The sequence below is a fragment of the Aulonocara stuartgranti genome (assembly GCF_965226115.1).
Source record: "Aulonocara stuartgranti genome assembly, chromosome: 8".
Classification (NCBI taxonomy): domain Eukaryota; kingdom Metazoa; phylum Chordata; class Actinopteri; order Cichliformes; family Cichlidae; genus Aulonocara; species Aulonocara stuartgranti.
Window position 1 is genome coordinate 28,921,998 of NC_138959.1, and position 18,927 is coordinate 28,940,924.

Consider the following 18,927-nt stretch of genomic DNA (forward strand, 5'->3'; position numbering starts at 1 on the left):
TGGTAAACTAGTCTTGAAATAAACTGAGAGAGAGAGCTGTACAGGAAGTGTGATGGACTGATGACGATGTTCTTCTGCTGCTGGTTCAGTGAATTTTGGTCGGAGAGTGACGAAACCTGCAGCTTCAGAATCTGCGAGATGTCCCAGCGGCATGTCTGCGTATGTGCTGTTGGGTTGCGCTTTGTGTTTACATGTTTTTGCCGAATCCATTACCTGCTCTTTAATCATTTGCTGTTTTAGCTGCTTGGTGGTTGTTGAAATAGTTTTGTGAGCTTTAACCTGAGATTCCGGCATTTCTGGCAAAATACATTTATATTAGATTGGACAATCCAAAAACATAATGCCTCTAACCAAAGCTGTTACTGTCTGTTTTTAGGTAGCTGGAAATTTCACATTTTTAACCACAGAATGAAGTGTGTAATTCATGTTGTGAAGATGCATGTTTCCTACCTGTACACAGTCCAGCTTGTTGGGCAGGACCATTTTCTTTCACACTCTTCACGAAGATCGTGTCCATTGGCTCCAACCAAGACCTCTGGCAACCTGGTTAAAGTACCATTAAAGCCCACAGTGTTATATCAGATCTAAGTAAATGTAAAAACAAACAAAATAAACCCGTATCCTCATTGTTTGTTGTTTGGGGAGCTGGTCTCCTAATAATTGGAAGGTTGGTGATTTGATCCTTGGCTGCCCCAGTCTGCATGTCAAGTATCCTTGGGCAAGACATTAACCCCTAGTTGCTCTCTAATGGATCACATGTGTGTGAATGTTGCACTTAAGCAGAGAAATACAATGTTGCAACTTCTATGAATGGGTGAATGAGGCATGCTGTATAAAGCGCTTTGAGTGCTCTGGGATAGTACTAAAGCGCTATATAAGATCCAGTACATTTACCACATTACAAAACATAACACAATAGGGGCCCAAGGACATGTTGAGACACTTAGAAGTAATATTGATGTGATTCATTATATAAATCCGACCCCCTGTAAATGTGTAAACATTTGGAAAAAATGGGGGGTTGATTAAGTTAGCAGAAACAGCAAACACCTACCTTTTTCATTTCCATTTCCATTCTCTTCATCCTGTGAAAGAAACAGGGCAGGTGTTAAGATAAGAAAGACCACAGGGCACTGCTCCAGGTCTGGCTGCTGCTTCTCTGCCTCCATGGCATTCTGCCTGAGTTTCCCATAAACACACTCACACATTAACATGCTGCTTTCTGTCAGTTGGATTGGTGGTCTAATTGGTCCACGTCGGGCTTTTGATACTATGCTGAATTATTTGATTCTTGACCTTGGCACCTAAAGCCCTATGTAAATACACTGAGCCCTGCTGCTACACCACACAAAAATGGCTAAACAATAAAAAATGTTCTAAATAAATTACTACTACTACGACTACTACTACTACTAATAATAATGATAATAATAATAATGATGATGATAATAATAATAAACACTGATTTAGTATTTTAGGACAACTCCTCACTCCCCTTTTGCCACTTACCAAATGACATCATTAACATGATATTAATGATGTCTGTTAGTAGCTAAGAGAATGTCACTAGTCCTAATAAGCTAAAAAAAAAATCCCAAAAACAAATATGATATATGATATAGGTATATGGGGTTGAGTTATTCAGATTCAGACTTTTTAAGTTTAGTTTTGATTCCAGAAAACAATCAGTGCAAGAGAAGTTGCTAAATGTGCTAGAATAACATAGGTAGTCTTACCAGAATGTTCAATAGTTGTTCCACACCTCATAAGTTACCAAAGTTTTATTTAACAAAATTCGATTGACCCTGTGAGCTCAAATTACTGTCAGGAAACCCCAATCCTAAATAACCCTAGGCAATCAGAATACGGAGTGTTGGTTTTAATAACAATTCTAACATACATCAAAATATATTCACATTTTATTAATAACAAGTCAGTTTTGCCATTTTTCAAAATATGGCTTAGACCTCAGAGAGTTAATGTAATGCAGATTTCAAATACAAGAAAAGTTCAAAGTTCAAGTGCATCTAATGAAAGCAGTATTTTACCTTAAGGTTATTGAGGAAGGACTTTGGTGGGTAGACAATAAAATGCCGCAGAGTAAAGCCAAATCCCTGTGAGTTCTTCTGCAGAAAAATTGTCCGTGGGCCATGCCACAATACGCCCTCCACCTCGCTTGATGATAGTGGCCGACACCTGTTCTCATTGGATGACAATATGCCATCTCTCTTCTCTTTAGCCTATAGAGGAGATGGAATAAATGTTTAGATCAGTAAACATTGGCTTCTCTTTTTCTCTCAAAAGGAAATCAAGACGGATGAAATGTTACTGTGTGAACTTTGAAGTGATGTTTATCACAAGTATCATTTTCAGGCCACAGAGTTGAACACATTTAAGGAAGCGTGAGTTGGTGGATGCGGGTGGTTCAGTAACTGAGGACACTGCCTGATCTGACCATTATAAAATCCAACCAATTGCAGGATGCATCATATTTTTAACAAAGAAACTTTACCAGTGACCTCACATATGATTCCACTTTTTACTTCCTGCCAACAATGGAAGAGTTAAAAATATATACCTATAAATAAGTCTTTAAACAACAGGAACATATCAGGGCTTGTAAACACACATCTGGAAAATAAGATAAACAACTGACAAAGGAGGTAAAGGGTTCAGAAGGTGAACGGTTTTACGTTTTACATTCTACATTTCTCCAGGACTGTAGCCCAACATCAAATCAGTTCAAGCAGGCGATGCACTATGTGTACTACATGATGTTTAAAGTTCATAAGGATATCCTGCATGTAAACATGCCTGGCCACTAAAGGTAAAATACACATCATCATTTGATTGTTAGGTTTGGGGAAATGAGTGAGAGCATAGCACATCATCTGATGCAACGTCTATTTGGCAGAAAGTGTAACTGAATGTAGAGATACGTTTAGGTGATTACCAATGATTTCCATTTACTGCTAAACACATTGGAAAGGTCACATGGAAATTTTTCACAGAAGACAGTGATGGTGATGGCTATTAGATGGCGATTTTATTTAGTTTCATATAAGAACTGGAATGTAATAACTTTTATATGCATACTTTAAAAGCAATGCAACACTAGCACACTCTACAGCACTGAGCAGGTAGTTTCTGCTCAGGGCTTTCCATTGTTCACAGCCTTTCAGAACTCTGCCATGACAGAACAACAACAACAACAACAACAATAATAACTTTATTTGTATAGCACTTTTAAACACAAAAGCACTTCACAGTTTTAAAAAAAGCCACATACAGAAGTTAAGTAAACATGTTCAAACACGCATACAGTTGCAAACTATGACCAAAAATAAAAGGGAAAAGATTAAGGAAAGGTTAAGAACTGCTGAAAATTGGGTTTCAGCAGTCATTTGAAACAAATAACAGAGTCAGGCAAGCTGGTAACTGATCTCCTCTGATTGTAAAATTAGAGTGAGGGACAGTAAGAAAAGCCCTGGTTAGAGGATCAGAGAGGCTGGCTGCAGTGAAGGTCTCAGACGTTCTGCTGCTTAGCAGGGGCCTATCACTGTAGAGCTTTATCTCACTGGAAGTCAGTGAAGGAATCCGAGAATAGGTGTAAGGTATGCTATGAACCTGTAAACTTTAACACTAAAACTCCTGATTATTACTGGGTTGTAGTGGAGACACAGCTCTTGTTGGTGGCCATGACTATCAACATGAATATTCAATGGCTCAGTTTGATGCAGAAGCTGAAGTTTGTTACCTGCACACGTTTTAGGTCCATAGTGAACCTGCAGAGTAGTACAAATGGTCAAAAGTCTTTGAGTGATCTAAGCAAAGCAATTGCACTGGAACTTGTTCACAGATGGACAAAAAAAATCACCCATCTAAAAGACTGAATTTAAGTAATTCCAATCACTTCCATTGGCCACAGGTAATGTTCCCTCTAAGCTGCGCGTGCGCATTATGCGCACAGAAAATCTGCGTTGCGCACAAAAAAAAAAAAAAAAAAAAATCTAACCTGAATTGAAATTAAAATTAATACTTTAACAATCCTGTTTTGCAGTGTGAGTCAGTGACTGGCTGCTCCTGTATAGGATTAGAACGATGCCACCTTATCCCATAGTCCAGCCAATAATGCGATTCACATTCGTATATACGCAGCTAATCCACGTCGTTGACAGGCTATGACAGCGTCCTTATGTGCCGACACTGGTGTTTTAGCGAGCAAAGCGGCTGATGTGGAGTGAAGCCACGTTAATGACAACGTGTACAACCATTGGAGATGTGAGCAGGACAGACGGAACAACTGACGGACAAAGTGTGGACTTTATACCAGTTTTTAAATTGTGTTGAGCGGCCACGTAAAACCAGAGTTATGATAAAAATATCTGCAATGTTTGTTTTTCTTCCTGAATACTATTGTTGATTATATTTACTGGAAGAAGAAACAGCAAAGGAAAGGAAAGCACTCTCCGCCTGTGAGCAAAAACAGCCTCCCTCCCCCAGCCTTTCCTATTGGTCGAAGAATGTACCATGTCGACCAATGCCATGTTGATATGGCAACATGGCATTTAGTTGTTTAGGAAGGGGGAACGTGGTGGTGTTTTGAGATGTGAGCACAAATCTTGTGTAGTTAGTGTGTAGTTAGTGTGTAGTGTGGTCAATAGTTTTGTTGTGTGTGTCAGAACAATGAGGCGACTGCTGAATGTTACAGGTGTTACAGGAGTGATACATCTCCTGTTGTCAGGCCTGCAGGTATCAGGCTGTTCACTCCTTTATCTCATAGTGGACAGAAATTATTTTTTGGAGTGGCACAAATAATTTGTGTGGCATCAGATTTGATGCAGAACAGCTGATTGTTCTGTAAATAGTTTGAAATGTTTATTTTAAAAACCGCCTTGGCTGCATTTTTAGGTAAACAGCTGCAAAAAACTTTGTTGTTTGCATAACTCAGTTACTTGGTCATTATATACTGTATTTTGCAGACAGAGAGTTACAGGACTCTCTCCCAGACCACAGACTCAGACTCATAATACAAGTCAGAGCTTTATAAAAAAAAAAGAAGTTGTTGGAGTTCAAGTTATTTTTACTTCCAATAGTGTTAACATACTACAAAGGTCATGAACAAGATTTTTTTTAAATTTTCATTGTAAGTGGGATAAAGCACTTAATTAAAAGTAGTCTAACATAAATGTAAATGCTGTAATTTGACTATTTTAATAAACCACGTGACTTGGATGGATTCGATGCTGGCGTGACCACGTCTGCTGTTGCTCACAGTGGTCCAAGTGTCCGCTCAGGGAGTTTGTGTGTTCGCTCAGACATATGAAAAATTAGAGGGAACATTAGCCACAGGTGTATAAAACAAAGCACCTGTGTAAACTGCTTCTACAAACATTTGTGGAATTCACTGAGCTCTCAGGATCTGCCACCTGTGCAACAAGTCTAATTGTGAAATTCCCTTGATAATAAATATTTCAAGTTGGGAATGACAGCAACTCACCCATTAATTCAATTCAATTTAATTTAATTCAATTCAATTTTATTTATATAGCGCCAAATCACAACAACAGTCGCCTCAAGGCGCTTTATATTGTACAGTAGATCGTACAATAACAGATACAGAGAAAAACCCAACAATCATATGACCCCCTATTAGCAAGCAGTTTTCCGACAGTGGGAAGGAAAAATTAAGAGGTGGGTGGTGGGTTTCCATGGCCGAACAGCTGCATCAAAGCCTTACATCACCAAACGCAATGCAAAGCGTCAGATACAGTGTTGTTGCCACATATTCTCTGGATTGACGAATCACACTTCCCTATCTGGCTATCCAATTAATACATATAATAATTTATTTTCACAAGTTAGGTTTGTCCCTTAGTTTCAGTGAAAGGAACTCTTAGCGCTTCAGCATAGCAAAACATTTTTGACAATTTCAGGCTCTCAACTTTGTGGGAACAGTTTGGTGATGGTCCCTTCCTGTTTCAACATGACTGCACACCAGTGCAAGTCCATAAAGACATGGAGTCCAGTCTGCAAACCAACAAAACACCTCTGGAATGAATTAGAGCAGAGACTGTGACCCAGGACTTCTCATCCAAGATCAATGTTTGTCCTCACAAATACACTTCTTGAAAAATAGTAAAAAAGTACCATAAACATCGCTGCAAAGGGTGGTCCAACATCTCACTAAACTCTACACATTAAGAATGGGATCACTCAAGCTCATATGTGTGAAGGCAGAAGAGTGAATACTAGTGCCTATCACTGAAACAGTGATAAAGACTGATCTTACTTGTGTTGTGCAAGCTTGTGTTCCTTAACTGGCCTTTAAACACCCACCAGGTCATTGGTAACCTACAGTTGTGGTCAGAAGTTTCCATACACTCATCATGGCCATGAATGTCATGGCAATTTTGGGCTTTTCTCCCTATGAGAAGATGTTGGAGGTGTTGAACCTAATTCAAGAAAACTGAGAGGGCGGTCCAAGCCCAGGCAAGAATAACATTTTATACATTCTGGACCTGAGTGAAAAGCTACACATGTTGGGGAGGTTAGTATGGAAGAATGTCAGCAGCGCCTGTACAACACAGGGACAAGGCTCAGACAATTTTTTCCGAGATAAAGTACTAGCATTTCTCCTTTCATCCAGCTCAAAATGACTTTTCAAGTGGCAAGGACCTTTGTCGTCACACGGCAAGGAGAGAATGTTGACTATGAAGTCAGCCCTTCACCTACGCCAGGTGGTTGTACAATGCTGTAGCCACTGGCTACTGTATGGTCCCACGCCAGGAAAGGCTCGGCTGCTAAATATAACTGTCCTCGAACAGTTTGTGGAGGGGCTCAAAAGTCACTGACCGATGAGCCTCGAAGTTGTCATGATCCTGGCCAAGTCTGGCTGACCCTGGCAGTGTGGCAGGGACATCCCCAACTTGGTTGGCTGCTACGGAGGATCGATCATGTCTCATCATGTTTCTTGTCTAATCCTTTTTCATATGCTGTCTCTCCGCAGGTCCCAGTGGTTACAGTCACTGGGCCCTGCCCATCAGCAGTGCTGGAGGTGCGAGCAGGCGGGACACATTGGCCGAGAATGCCCTCTCATGGAGCTGTGACAGGTGTTCTGTGATGCTGGCCCTCCGACACGTTCCCCTGGTCCAGTAGAGAAGCACAGTACTCTGGTAAGGTGACAATGGGGTAAATTTTAGGCTATGCTGGACTCAAAATGTATGCAGATCCAGGTTCACCAAACCCTGGTTCATCCGGGGGCATGGTTGGAAGTGGAATGGGTGGAAGTCACTGGATTCAGGCCCTTCAATAGCAGAGGGGCAGAGTGTGGTGAAGACAGAGCCAATGCCACTCTCTCTCACTTTCTCTCCACTTTACACCATAGCCTCCTGTGAAAGTCCTTGACGCCCCACCCCCCACCTGTCACTTTCACTCACAACCAGGTTCAGAGAAAACTGAGAAGACTCCACTCAGGCAAGTCTGCTGGACCAGACGTGATGAATCCCTGCATCCTAAAGCCCTGTGCGCTCAGCTTTGTGGAATCTTTGATAAACTCTTCACGATGAGCCTGTGATTGCAGAGGGTCCCAGTGCTGTGAACACATCATGCCCTCATTCCTGTACTAAAGACACCCATCCCAGTGGCCACCAGGATTACAGACCTCTGGCGCTGACTTCCCACGTCATGAAGACCCTGGAAAGCCTTATCCTCAATCAGCTCTTATCCTCACATCAGGATCATCAGTTCACTTACCAGTGCCACCTCGGAGTTGAGAACGCCATCATCTACCTGCTCAGTCACTTCTATGCCATTCTGGATAGGCCAGTGAGCACTGTGAGGGTAATGTTTTTCAACTTCCAGTGCATTTAATGCCATAAGGCGGACCCTCCTGGGTGATAAGCTGACAGCGATGAGATGGATGCCTGTCTAGTGTCCTGGATTATTGATTACCTGACAAGGAACACCACAATATATGCGTCTTCAGCATTGTGTCTCTGACAAGGTGATCAGAAATACCAAGGGACCACAAAGGACGTCTTTTCCCCTTTGTTATTCACCCTCTACACCATGGGCCTCGAACTCCAGGCCTCGAGGGCCAGTGTCCTTCAGGGTTTAGATGTGTCCTTGATCCAACACAGCTGATCTAAATGGCTAAATTACCTCCTCAACATGTCTTGAAGTTCTCCAGAGGCCTGGTAATGAACTAATCATTTGATTCAGGTGTGTTGACCCAGGGTGAGATCTAAAGCCAACAGGACACCGGCCCTCAAGGCCTGGAGTTCGAGGCCCCTGCTCTACATCATGGACTTCAGCCACTCGGCTACAGAGACCTGCCAGCTTCAGAAATTTTCTTATGACTGTGTGGTGGTTGGATGCATCAGTAAGGGTTATCAGATAGGGTACTGGGCTGTGGTGGACTCCTTTGTCAAGTGGTGCAAGCAGAGTCATCTGCAACTCAACGTGACAAAGACCAAGGAATTGATTGTGCACTTTGATTTTGGACCAGACAACCAGTGACTTTCAATCTAGGGGCTCAATGTGGACATTGTGGAGGGCTATAAATACCTGACAGTACATACTGACAATAAATTGTACTGGTCTAAAAACACCACTCTACAGAAAGGGTCAGAGCTTCTCCTATTTTCTGTGGTTGCTTGGGTATTTTAATAGCTGTTGAATAATGCTGAGTCTGTTGTGGCCGGTGCAATCGGCTCGTTATAACCTGCTGATGGAGGTCCTGTTTGGCATGAACCTCATTGGGCCATTTCACCAGAGTGCACAAGGATATCACTTTGTATTAGTTCTGGTGGATTATGCAATGTGCTATCTCGAACCAGTGCTGCTGAAAAATATTTTTGCAAAGAGTGTCATGCAGGTGCTGTTTCAGGTCATTCAGCATCCCCAAAGAAATACTGACTGACCAGGGCACATTGTTCATGTCTTGTACTATAAAGGAGCTGTATGAGTTACGGTGAAGTCTATTCGGACCAGCATCTGAATAAAATTCTGAAAGAAATCAGAGTTTTATTCCACAAAGATGCCTGAAATGCACAGAGAGAGTCCTAATCCTGCGTCTGCATACGGTGCAGCTGTACCCCCAGACAGACGAAACAGCAGCTATTGCATCCTACCCATGTCCCAAGACCAAAAAGGAGGTGAGGTTCTTGGGGCTAGCTGGTTATTATTTATTAAAAATTCAGGTACAATACAGTAGAAAAAAACTGTCTGGCAATCAGGTGGGCGGTCAACTCTCTTTGCTATTACCTCCTGGGATGCCGATTCACTCTCTGTTCGGCTCTTGCCCTGCTGTAGTGGCTCTACCGCAGTGGGTTCAGGGAGAAGTGCTTAAGGGAGGCTGGCCAATGTGGCTGGTGGCCATTGTCTAATCATGCCTAAGACCTCGAAGGGGACAGGAACTGATAGTGGACAGCTGTGAATGAGCAGATATAGCAATTTGAACAGTCACCTCGAGATTCTTTACATTGTAAGGTAGAACCTACCCAACAATCATATGAACCCTTATGATCAATTGCTTTGTTGACAGTGGAAAGGAAAAACTCCCTTCTAACAGGAAGCAACTTCCAGCAGAACCAAGCTCAGGGAGGAATGGCCATCTGCTGAAACCAGTTGGGGGTTAGGGTAGGAATACAGGACAAAGACAGGTGGTCGAAGAGAGCCAGAGATTAATAATAACTAAGGATAAACTTAGAGTGATGTATAAACACATAGTGAGTGAAAAAGGTGAATGAAGAAACACTCGCTGCATCATGGGACGCCCCCAGCAGCGTAGACCAATTGCATTATAACTAAGGGTCACCTGATCCAACCCGAACTATGTGCTTTGCCAAAAAGGAAAGTCTTAAGCCTAATCTCAAAAGGAGAGAGGGTGTCTGTCTGCTGAAACCAAACTGGTAGCTGGTTTCACAGAAGATGGGCTGAATGGGAGGCTGAAGGCTCTGCCTCCCATTCTACTTTTAAATACCACTGACCTGGGGTCTGAGAGTGAAGTACTCTATTAGGGTGACACGGTACTATGAGGCCTTTAAGATAAAAAGGAGCCTGATTATTCGACCCGGGGCATTGTTGCAGGCATAGTGGGTAGAGGTCAGGTGTGTACATGGGGACATCCATTATTAAACCCCCCAAAATATGACTATCCAGAGTTGGGACCAGGAAGCAGAGTTGCAGTCTTACACGCCTTTCTGCAGCTTCTCTCCTCCTGCTACCCCCCCAAAAACCCATCTCCATAGAGACTGTGTCAGCTTCCAAAAAGACAAAAAACAAACTAAGAACCAGCAACAAACAACTTAAACATAAACAATTACAAAGGAAGAACAATACATCTGAACCAAAGAGTAAAACAGTGAAATGTGGATTATTAAATATTAGGTCTCTCTCCTCCAAGTCTCTGTTAGTACATGACTTAATAATTGATCAACAAATTGATTTACTCTGCCTTACAGAAACCTGGTTGCAGCAGGATGATTATGTTAGTTTAAATGAATCAACCAGAAATCTCGAAGCACAGGCTGAGGAGGCGGTGTGGCAGCAATTTTTCACACCAGTCTATTAATTAATGAAAGACCAAGACAGACTTTTAATTCATTTGAAAGCCTGATGCTTAGCCTCGTCCACCCCAGCTGTGAAACTCAGAAACCAGTCTTACTTGTTATCATCTATCGTCCACCTGGGCCTTACACAGAGTTTCTGTCTGATTTCTCAGACTTTATATCTAATTTAGTTCTGAGCTCAGATAAAATAATTATTGTGGGTGATTTTAACATCATGATGCTAAAAATGACAGCCTCAACATGGCATTTAATCTGTTATTAGACTCAATTGGTTTCTCTCAAAATGTAAAAGAACCCACCCACCACTTTAATCACACTCTAGATCTTGTTTTAACATATGGCATAGAAACTGAACATTTAACAGTGTTTCCTGAAAACCCTCTCCTGTCTGATCATTTCCTGATAACATTTACAATAATTAATTACACAGCGGTGGAGAGTAGACTTTATCAAAGTAGATGTCTTTCTGAAAACGCTGTAACTAAGTTTAAGAATATAATCCACCCACTGAACGCTACCCCAACAGAGGTCGATTATCTTGTTAATAATTTCACCTCCTCACTACGTAATACTCTGGATACTGTAGCTCCTGTGAAAACTAAGGTCTCTAATCAGAAGTACCTGACTCCGTGGTATAATTCTCAAACACGTACCCTAAAGCAGATGACTCGTAATCTGGAGAGGAAATGGCGTGTCACAAATTTAGAGGATCATCATTTAGCCTGGAGAAATAGTTTGCTGCTTTATAAGAAAGCCCTCCGCAAAGCCAGAACATCTTACTATTCATCACTGATTGAAGAAAATAAGAACAACCCCAGGTTTCTCTTCAGCTCTGTAGCCAGGCTGACAAAAAGTCAGAGCTCTTTTGAGCCAACCATCCCTTTAACGTTAACTAGTAATGACTTCATGAACTTCTTCACAAATAAAATTTTTATCATTAGAGAAAAAATTACCAATAATCATCCCACAGATGTAATATTATCTACAGCTACTCTTAGTACCATTGATGATAAGTTAGACTCTTTTTCTCCAATTGATCTTTCTGAGTTAACTTCAATAATTACTTCCTCCAAACCATCAACGTGTCTTTTAGACCCCATTCCTACAAAACTGCTCAAAGAAGTCGTGCCATTAATTAATTCTTCGATCTTAAATATGATCAACCTATCTCTAATAACCGGCTATGTACCACAGGCCTTCAAGCTGGCTGTAGTTAAACCTTTACTCAAAAAGCATCTCTAGACCCAGCAGTCTTAGCTAATTATAGGCCAATCTCCAACCTTCCTTTCATATCAAACATCCTTGAAAGAGTAGTTGTCAAACAGCTAACAGATCATCTGCAGAGGAATGGTTTATTTGAAGAGTTTCAGTCAGGTTTCAGAGCTCATCACAGCACAGAAACAGCTTTAGTGGAGGTTACAAATGATCTTCTTATGGCCTCTGACAGTGGACTCATCTCTGTGCTTGTCCTGCTAGACCTCAGTGCAGCGTTCGATACTGTCGACCATAATATCCTATTAGAGCGATTAGAACATGCTGTAGGTATTACAGGTACTGCACTGCAGTGGTTTGTATCATATCTATCTAATAGACTCCAGTTTGTGCATGTAAATGGAGAGTCCTCTTCACACACTGAGGTTAATTATGGAGTTCCACAGGGTTCAGTGCTAGGACCAATTCTGTTTACATTATACATGCTTCCCTTAGGCAGCATCATTAGAAGACATAGCATACATTTACACTGCTATGCAGATGACACCCAGCTCTATCTGTCCATGAAGCCAGTTAACACACACCAATGAGTTAAACTGCAGGAATGTCTTAAAGACATAAAGACCTGGATGGCCGCTAACTTTCTGCTTCTTAATTCAGATCAAACTGAGGTTATTGTACTCGGCCCTGAAAATCTTAGAAACATGGTATCTAACCAGAGTCTTACTCTGGATGGCATTACCTTGGCCTCCAGTAACGCTGTGAGGAACCTTGGAGTCATTTTTGACCAGGACATGTCCTTCAATGCACATATTAAACAAATATGTAAGACTGCTTTCTTCCATTTGTGCAACATCTCTAAAATTAGAAATATCCTGTCTCAGAGTGACGCTAATTTATTACTTCCAGGCTGGACGACTGTAATTCATTATTATCAGGAAGTCCTAAAAACTCACTGAAAAGCCTTCAGCTAATCCAAAATGTTGCAGCAAGAGTCCTGACAGGGACTAGAAAGAGAGAGCAGATTTCTCCTGTTTTGGCTTCCCTTCAGTGGCTTCCTGTTAAGTCCAGAATTGAATTCAAAATCCTGCTCCTCACATACAAGATCTTGAATAATCAGGCCACATCTTATCGTAATGAACTTGTAGTACCATATCACCCTATTAGAGCACTTCGCTCTCGCTCTGCAGGCCTACTTGTTGTTCCTAGAGTATTTAAAAGTAGAATGGGAGGCAGAGCCTTCAGTTTTCAGGCCCCTCTTCTGTGGAACCAGCTTCCAGTTTGGATTCAGGAGACAGACACTATCTCTACTTTCAAGATTAGGCTTCAAACTTTCCTTTTTGCTAAAGCATATAGTTAGGGCTGGACCAGGTGACCCTGAATCCTCCCTTAGTTATGCTGCAATAGACGTAGGCAGCCGGGGGATTCCCATGATGCATTGAGTTTTTCCTTTCCAGTCACCTTTCTCACTCACTATGTATTAACAGACCTCTCTGCATTGAATCATATCTGTTATTAACCTCTGTCTCTCTTCCACAGCATGTCTTTATCCTGTCTTCCTTCTCTCACCCCAACCGGTCGCAGCAGATGGCCCCGCCCCTCCCTGAGCCTGGTTCTGCCGGAGGTTTCTTCCTGTTAAAAGTGAGTTTTTCCTCCCCACTGTCGCCAAAGTGCTTGCTCATAGGGGTTCATATGATTGTTGGGTTTTTCTCTGTATCTATGAAGCGCCTTGAGGCGACTTTTGTTGTGATTTGGCGCTATATAAATAAAATTGAATTGAATTGAATTGAATATCCCATAGTGCTCCTGCAAATTAAATACAAGGGCAAAACGCATAGAGTAAAGGCTGCAGTTAGCCCGTGCCTGACGCATTCCTTAATTCTGGGGACAGATTGACTGGGGTTTAGTAACCTGTTGGGGCAGTGTGTGTCGGGATGTGTTCATGACCTTTAGCGGGGTGTGGTGTCTGCGCTGTGCTCAGCGGTGGACGCGGGGGCATCTGATGGTGACTTTGGGGAGGAGGAGGTGGCAGGGCCTTGTGAGGCCCCGCCGACTCCAGTGATTCATTCCACTAAAGATTTTCCGCAAGAGCTGTTGACACCCTTTGCTCAGGGTTAGGGGTTAGGGACTGAGTGATAAAAACTGAGGGTCACTTGGTGCGCCCTGATGCAGCGTGGACCTACCCGCATTTTGTGTTGATTAAAGACAGGCTGCATCTGTGTGATCTGCTTGGTGCCTGATTTTACAGGCTGGGCATCCGAGCGGATGTGCACCGATAGTGCGCTTCCTGCTCAGAGTGACAGCTGGTTAACCAGCAGGCCTTTCCAAAAGTGCCTTTGCGCCTACTACTATTAATGGAGGTTCTGTTTGAATGCATTGGCATGGACCTCATCGGGTCATTTAACTGGAGTGCACACAGATATAGCTTTGTATTAGTTCTGGTGGATTATGCAACGCAATATTCCACGGCAGTGCTGTTGTGCACCATTTCTGCAAAGTGTGTGGCGCAGGCACTGTTTCACGTCATCTCCTAAGTCAGTATCCCAAAAGCGAAACTGACTGACCAGGGCACGTTGTTCATGTCTTGGACACTAAAGGGCTGTATGAATTACTGGGCATTAAATCTGTTTGGACCGGCGTCTACCACCCTCAAACTGACGGGCTGGTGGGGTGGCTGAAAAAGACTTTAAAATCCATGATCCGTAAGTTCATTCACGAGGATGAACGCAATTTGCTGCTTATCCCATGCCGTGGGTCGACAAACTCCTGGACCGGTTAGACACTGCTCGCTTTTTCACAACACTGGATTTAACCAAGGGCCACTGGCAGATTCCCTTGTCTGCAAAATCCAAGGAAAAAATGGCCTTCTCCACTCCCAATTTGTCACACTGCCGTTTGGCTTGTTTGGAGCCCCAGTCAGTTTCTAGCGCCTCATGGACTGGGTGCTGCAGCCGAACGCTGCATGTCTGTTTAGATGACGTCATCATCAACAGTGACACCTGGGCGCCGCTTTGCAAATTATAAATATGGCATTCCGTTCTGCCATGATGGATCATTGGAGTCTAATTGCCAAATAAGTAAATTTCTATATCTCAATTATTTATGTCAAATTCTTCCAAATGATCTCTCCTTATTGCAACAGGTCAGGGCTGTTGATCTGCTAATAGGGTAATTTTTAATGCATTTAACAGGTGAGGTATTCCGTAGTAGTTTTTAAGAGATAGACACTAGGGAGTGTCTAGTGTCTACCAGTGTTTCCCAATTTAGATCCCATACCAGTGACAGAGCATCAAATTTAGGTTAATGCCCAATAACTCAACACAATTGGGGTGACCGTGGCTCAGGGGGTTGGGAAGCGTATCTGTAACCGGAAGTTCGCCGGTTTGATCCCCGGGCTCTCTGTCTTGGTCGTTGTGTCCTTGGGCAAGACACTTTACCCTACCACCTACTGGTGTTGGCCAGAGGGGCCGATGGTGCGATATGGCAGCCTGGCTTCTGTCAGTCTGCCCCAGGGCAGCTGTGGCTACACCTGTAGCTGCCTCCACCAGTGTGTGAATGTGAGAGTGAAGGAATAGTGGCATTGTAAAGCGCTTTGGGTGCCTTGAAAAGTGCTATATAAATCCAATCCATTATTATTATTAATTCCACAATTACTAGACATTTTGGGACAAATATGAGCTGGAACAGGTAAAACATTAAGTGTTCTGTTATAATATTTGCTTGATTCAGGTAGTAAAGCCATAATAGTCAGAACGGCTACTATGTGAGGTACATGGTCGAAACATGCTGACTCTACTAATGATGTAATATTGAAAGGCCAAAACCCTGTTGTTAGTGAGTTGATATCTACGTGATGGTATTGATGGTATTACATGGTATTGGAATGATGTCTACATGATCATTGGTCATCACCCCAAACCTCCCTTGAAACCTAATCCTGTTTTAGATTAAATGTTTTGGGTGCTAAATAACATGAGATGTTTGATGTTTGATTTTAAACTGTTATTTTAGAACTTATTTAAGCGTATTAGTAGCTATGGGACACTTTTTCTTCAAAAACATTGTTCTTAAACAATTTTGTACAGATAGCAAATGAAATCCAGCAGAAAGCGCTCCACATAGTGTGTCAAGTTTAAGATTGTCATGCACAAAACTAGTCCTTTAACCAATAAATCAAATTTGTTAATACTGCTTTAATCACAACTAATTACCCAAGACAAGCAACGGCGACGTATGACCCTCTGGTATGCACTTCTTCTTGTTGATGTGATGGGTGTTTGACAAGGGGAGGCATGAGGTAAAACATCCCTTAAAACAGCCAGCCAGATACAGCGAGGTTCGGCGTCGCTACAGTCAACCCCGACAGAGCACTGGAATCGCCACTTGTGGCCTGCTGGAGCTGGTGCTACACTCGACACCCTCAACATTAGAACTTCCACATTCAAACAAACATGTATTGTCTTTGTAGCAAACACATAAAAACACACCAAAGCTTCAGAATGTGAGACTGCGATTTGCGTTCATCTGTGCAAAGTCTCTACTTGCTGCATTGTGACCAGAATAGTAAGCTAAATTGGTGGTAAAAAAAAACAAAAACAGTTCTACACAGTGTTAACTACTGAAGCAGCACCATCAGAACTGGCAAAGCACAAAGTCTGTAAGTCTACTCATCTGGTCATGTTTCAAAGGTCTTAAAGATCGATGTTCAAGCTATGCAGACGCAGTCCAAACTTCAAGTATAATATGGTGTTCACTTTTCTTCAATTTTCTCTTGAGCAAGTCCACAGTGTTCTTTTTTTTTGGTGATCAAAACAGGAAATATCACTTCTTCTTGCCCTCTATATCCTCTCATTTAGATATAACGTTCTTTGTATAAAAGAACATCAGTTCCAGGTTAATTCTAGTTGTAAAATAAGCTGGTACTTCTCTTCAATTTCAGCTCGTCCTCTTGAAAGCTTTCAAAGTAACTGTCCAAATGCAACACACTCAGTTCAGTGATGTAGTGGTTTGCTGTGTGTAGGTTGGCTTATATTCATCACTCATCTCTGGATTTCAGAAACGAGTCCATCTCAAATAAGTAATGCAAAAATCCCACGGTGCTTATAAGATATTCTCCTCTATTCTGGCACTAGAGCAGTATTGGTGTCTAAGTATAGTCTTCCCCCCTCTCCACTGTGCGTCTCTTTTCATTCTCTCTCTGCCTTGGGACTATTTGCTGACATGCCAGCTCTCTCTCTCTCTCTCTCTCTTTCTCTCTTCTCCTTCTTTTTCTCTTTCAGTCACATTCATCTCATTCTTTAGCTTAACAGTCCAGGCCACTGGTAGAGAAAAGAGAAATGCTATTCTCTCTCTCTCTCTCTTCCTGTCAGCTTCTCTTAAACTCACAACTGGCTAGCTGATATTGCTCTTCAGAACACATAAAATGTGGGTCTATTTTACATTACAATTATTATTAATTTATATGGGACAGAAAAATCATCAAAAAAAAGGTCAAGCAAAAACGACAAACATTCCCTGAGCGCAGAAATATGATTAGTTAGGATTGGTTGCTTTTTTCTAGGGTATTACATATACAGTGCTCCGCACACAGTGTCCTTTGAACATATAATATAACTAGTAGGTATTTTTATTTACTACACTATGGAACAACTGTATGCTAAACATGTAAGGTCGGTGTTGTATTAGCGAGTAAAGTGACATTGTGTTTAATTTTTACTAGAGGTAGCTGTATTAAGCTTGTTTCACTATTGTGGTTTCATTTTAGAAATCGGTTTATCATATATTTGTTTTTTCACTAATCAAATCGCTCATCAGTTCTCCTGAAACCTTAAAGGATCCTCTCACAATTTTCATCGATGTTGCCTGCTGCTTTAACGGGGAAAAAAAGACAAACCTGCTTGGATTGTTGTTAAATAATGCTAAACTGGCAAAGATAGTGTGCAAATTCATGACATGTCATTGTTGCCTAGATTGCTTCCCTTCTATTCAGTTTAATTCAATTCAGTTTTATTTATACAGCACCAAATCACAACAACAGTCGCCTCAAGGTGCTTTATACGTTAAGGCAGACCATAACTTCTATGCTCACATGTTAATTATTGTTTTAATAATTGAAAGTCTCCTCCTTTAAATAAAAGTTTTGGATTTAAGGAACTGCCCATGTACACAAAGCCATGAATTGGTCTTGAAGAGTGCGATAAGAGATTTGACACGAACACATAAGTGTAATAAGTTTAAAGAGAAATCTGTAAGTAAGTGTAAAACAACACGTGTATTGTGCATCAGTGTTTTTGATAACACAATGTTGAGTAAATGTGGGATTCTGAGAGAAGGAATAAATGATTACAACTGAACCGCCAACTTGCATCAATGTTAGTGCTTCTAGAAAAACTAAATGTGAATGCCAGCTTGTGTGTGTGTGTGGCTGCACGTGTCCATCCTCCTCTAGGCTTTACCAAACAGCTCTAACAGTGCTGTCAGGCCCACAGTGCTCGTTTTATTAACACCTGAATACAGTTAAGACTGAAAGCAAGAGAAAGGGCGAATGAAGATAAGGAAACAAAAGTGTGATGTAGAGACACTAAAAGAGGGTGACAGCCATGCAAACATCATACAGCAGACTCTGCATCTTCATCTCCCATCCTCTTCTGGCCTTCACTTCCCCTTCCAATGCACTCATAATGATTTCTTTCTTTTTTATTTATAGTTTTTACTGATGCTAGGAACTTACAATCATGAGTCTAGGCAGAACAAAAATAACATAATATTGTGTGTGAGTCATAGTAATGTGTGAGTCATACAAGAATATGCATGTGCTCTGCTTGTTTTTTTTTTATGACCCAGTCGAGGAGTGGCTGTGAGGAGAGGATGCTCCCTTGAGGCTGTGTGACTTTCTCTTCTGTTTCATCAGATGATACGTGAATTCACAGCGCATACCACCAAAGCACATTTAATAATATTCACACACTAACTGCATCAGTGCAACAGAAGACTGTAGCCTGGGCTTTTCAGACATGCACTAAATGCCGTTACTGCTTAAATAGCTGACATCCATAGATACTAAAGGCTGACCCTAACTAAAGCTTGATGTTATCTTTAGTTTCAAACCTCTGTTGTGAGACAAAGAAGACAACCAAACAAA

At 41.8% G+C, this 18,927-nt stretch overlaps 1 protein-coding gene across 7 annotated transcripts in view; it reads right to left on the reverse strand.

Moving 5' to 3' along the window:
- LOC309713590 (rho GTPase-activating protein 23-like) overlaps positions 1 to 18,927 on the reverse strand; it is a 76,805-nt gene that overhangs the window by 34,380 nt on the left and 23,498 nt on the right. For all 7 annotated transcript variants that reach the window (XM_082545346.1, XM_082545345.1, XM_082545347.1 and 4 more), the window contains exons 2-4: positions 2,049 to 2,240; positions 1,055 to 1,085; positions 451 to 543 (exon numbers count right to left, since the gene is read on the reverse strand). In XM_082545346.1, the coding sequence (XP_082401472.1) occupies positions 451 to 543; positions 1,055 to 1,085; positions 2,049 to 2,240 (316 nt within the window). The remainder of the gene's footprint in view (positions 1 to 450; positions 544 to 1,054; positions 1,086 to 2,048; positions 2,241 to 18,927) is intronic.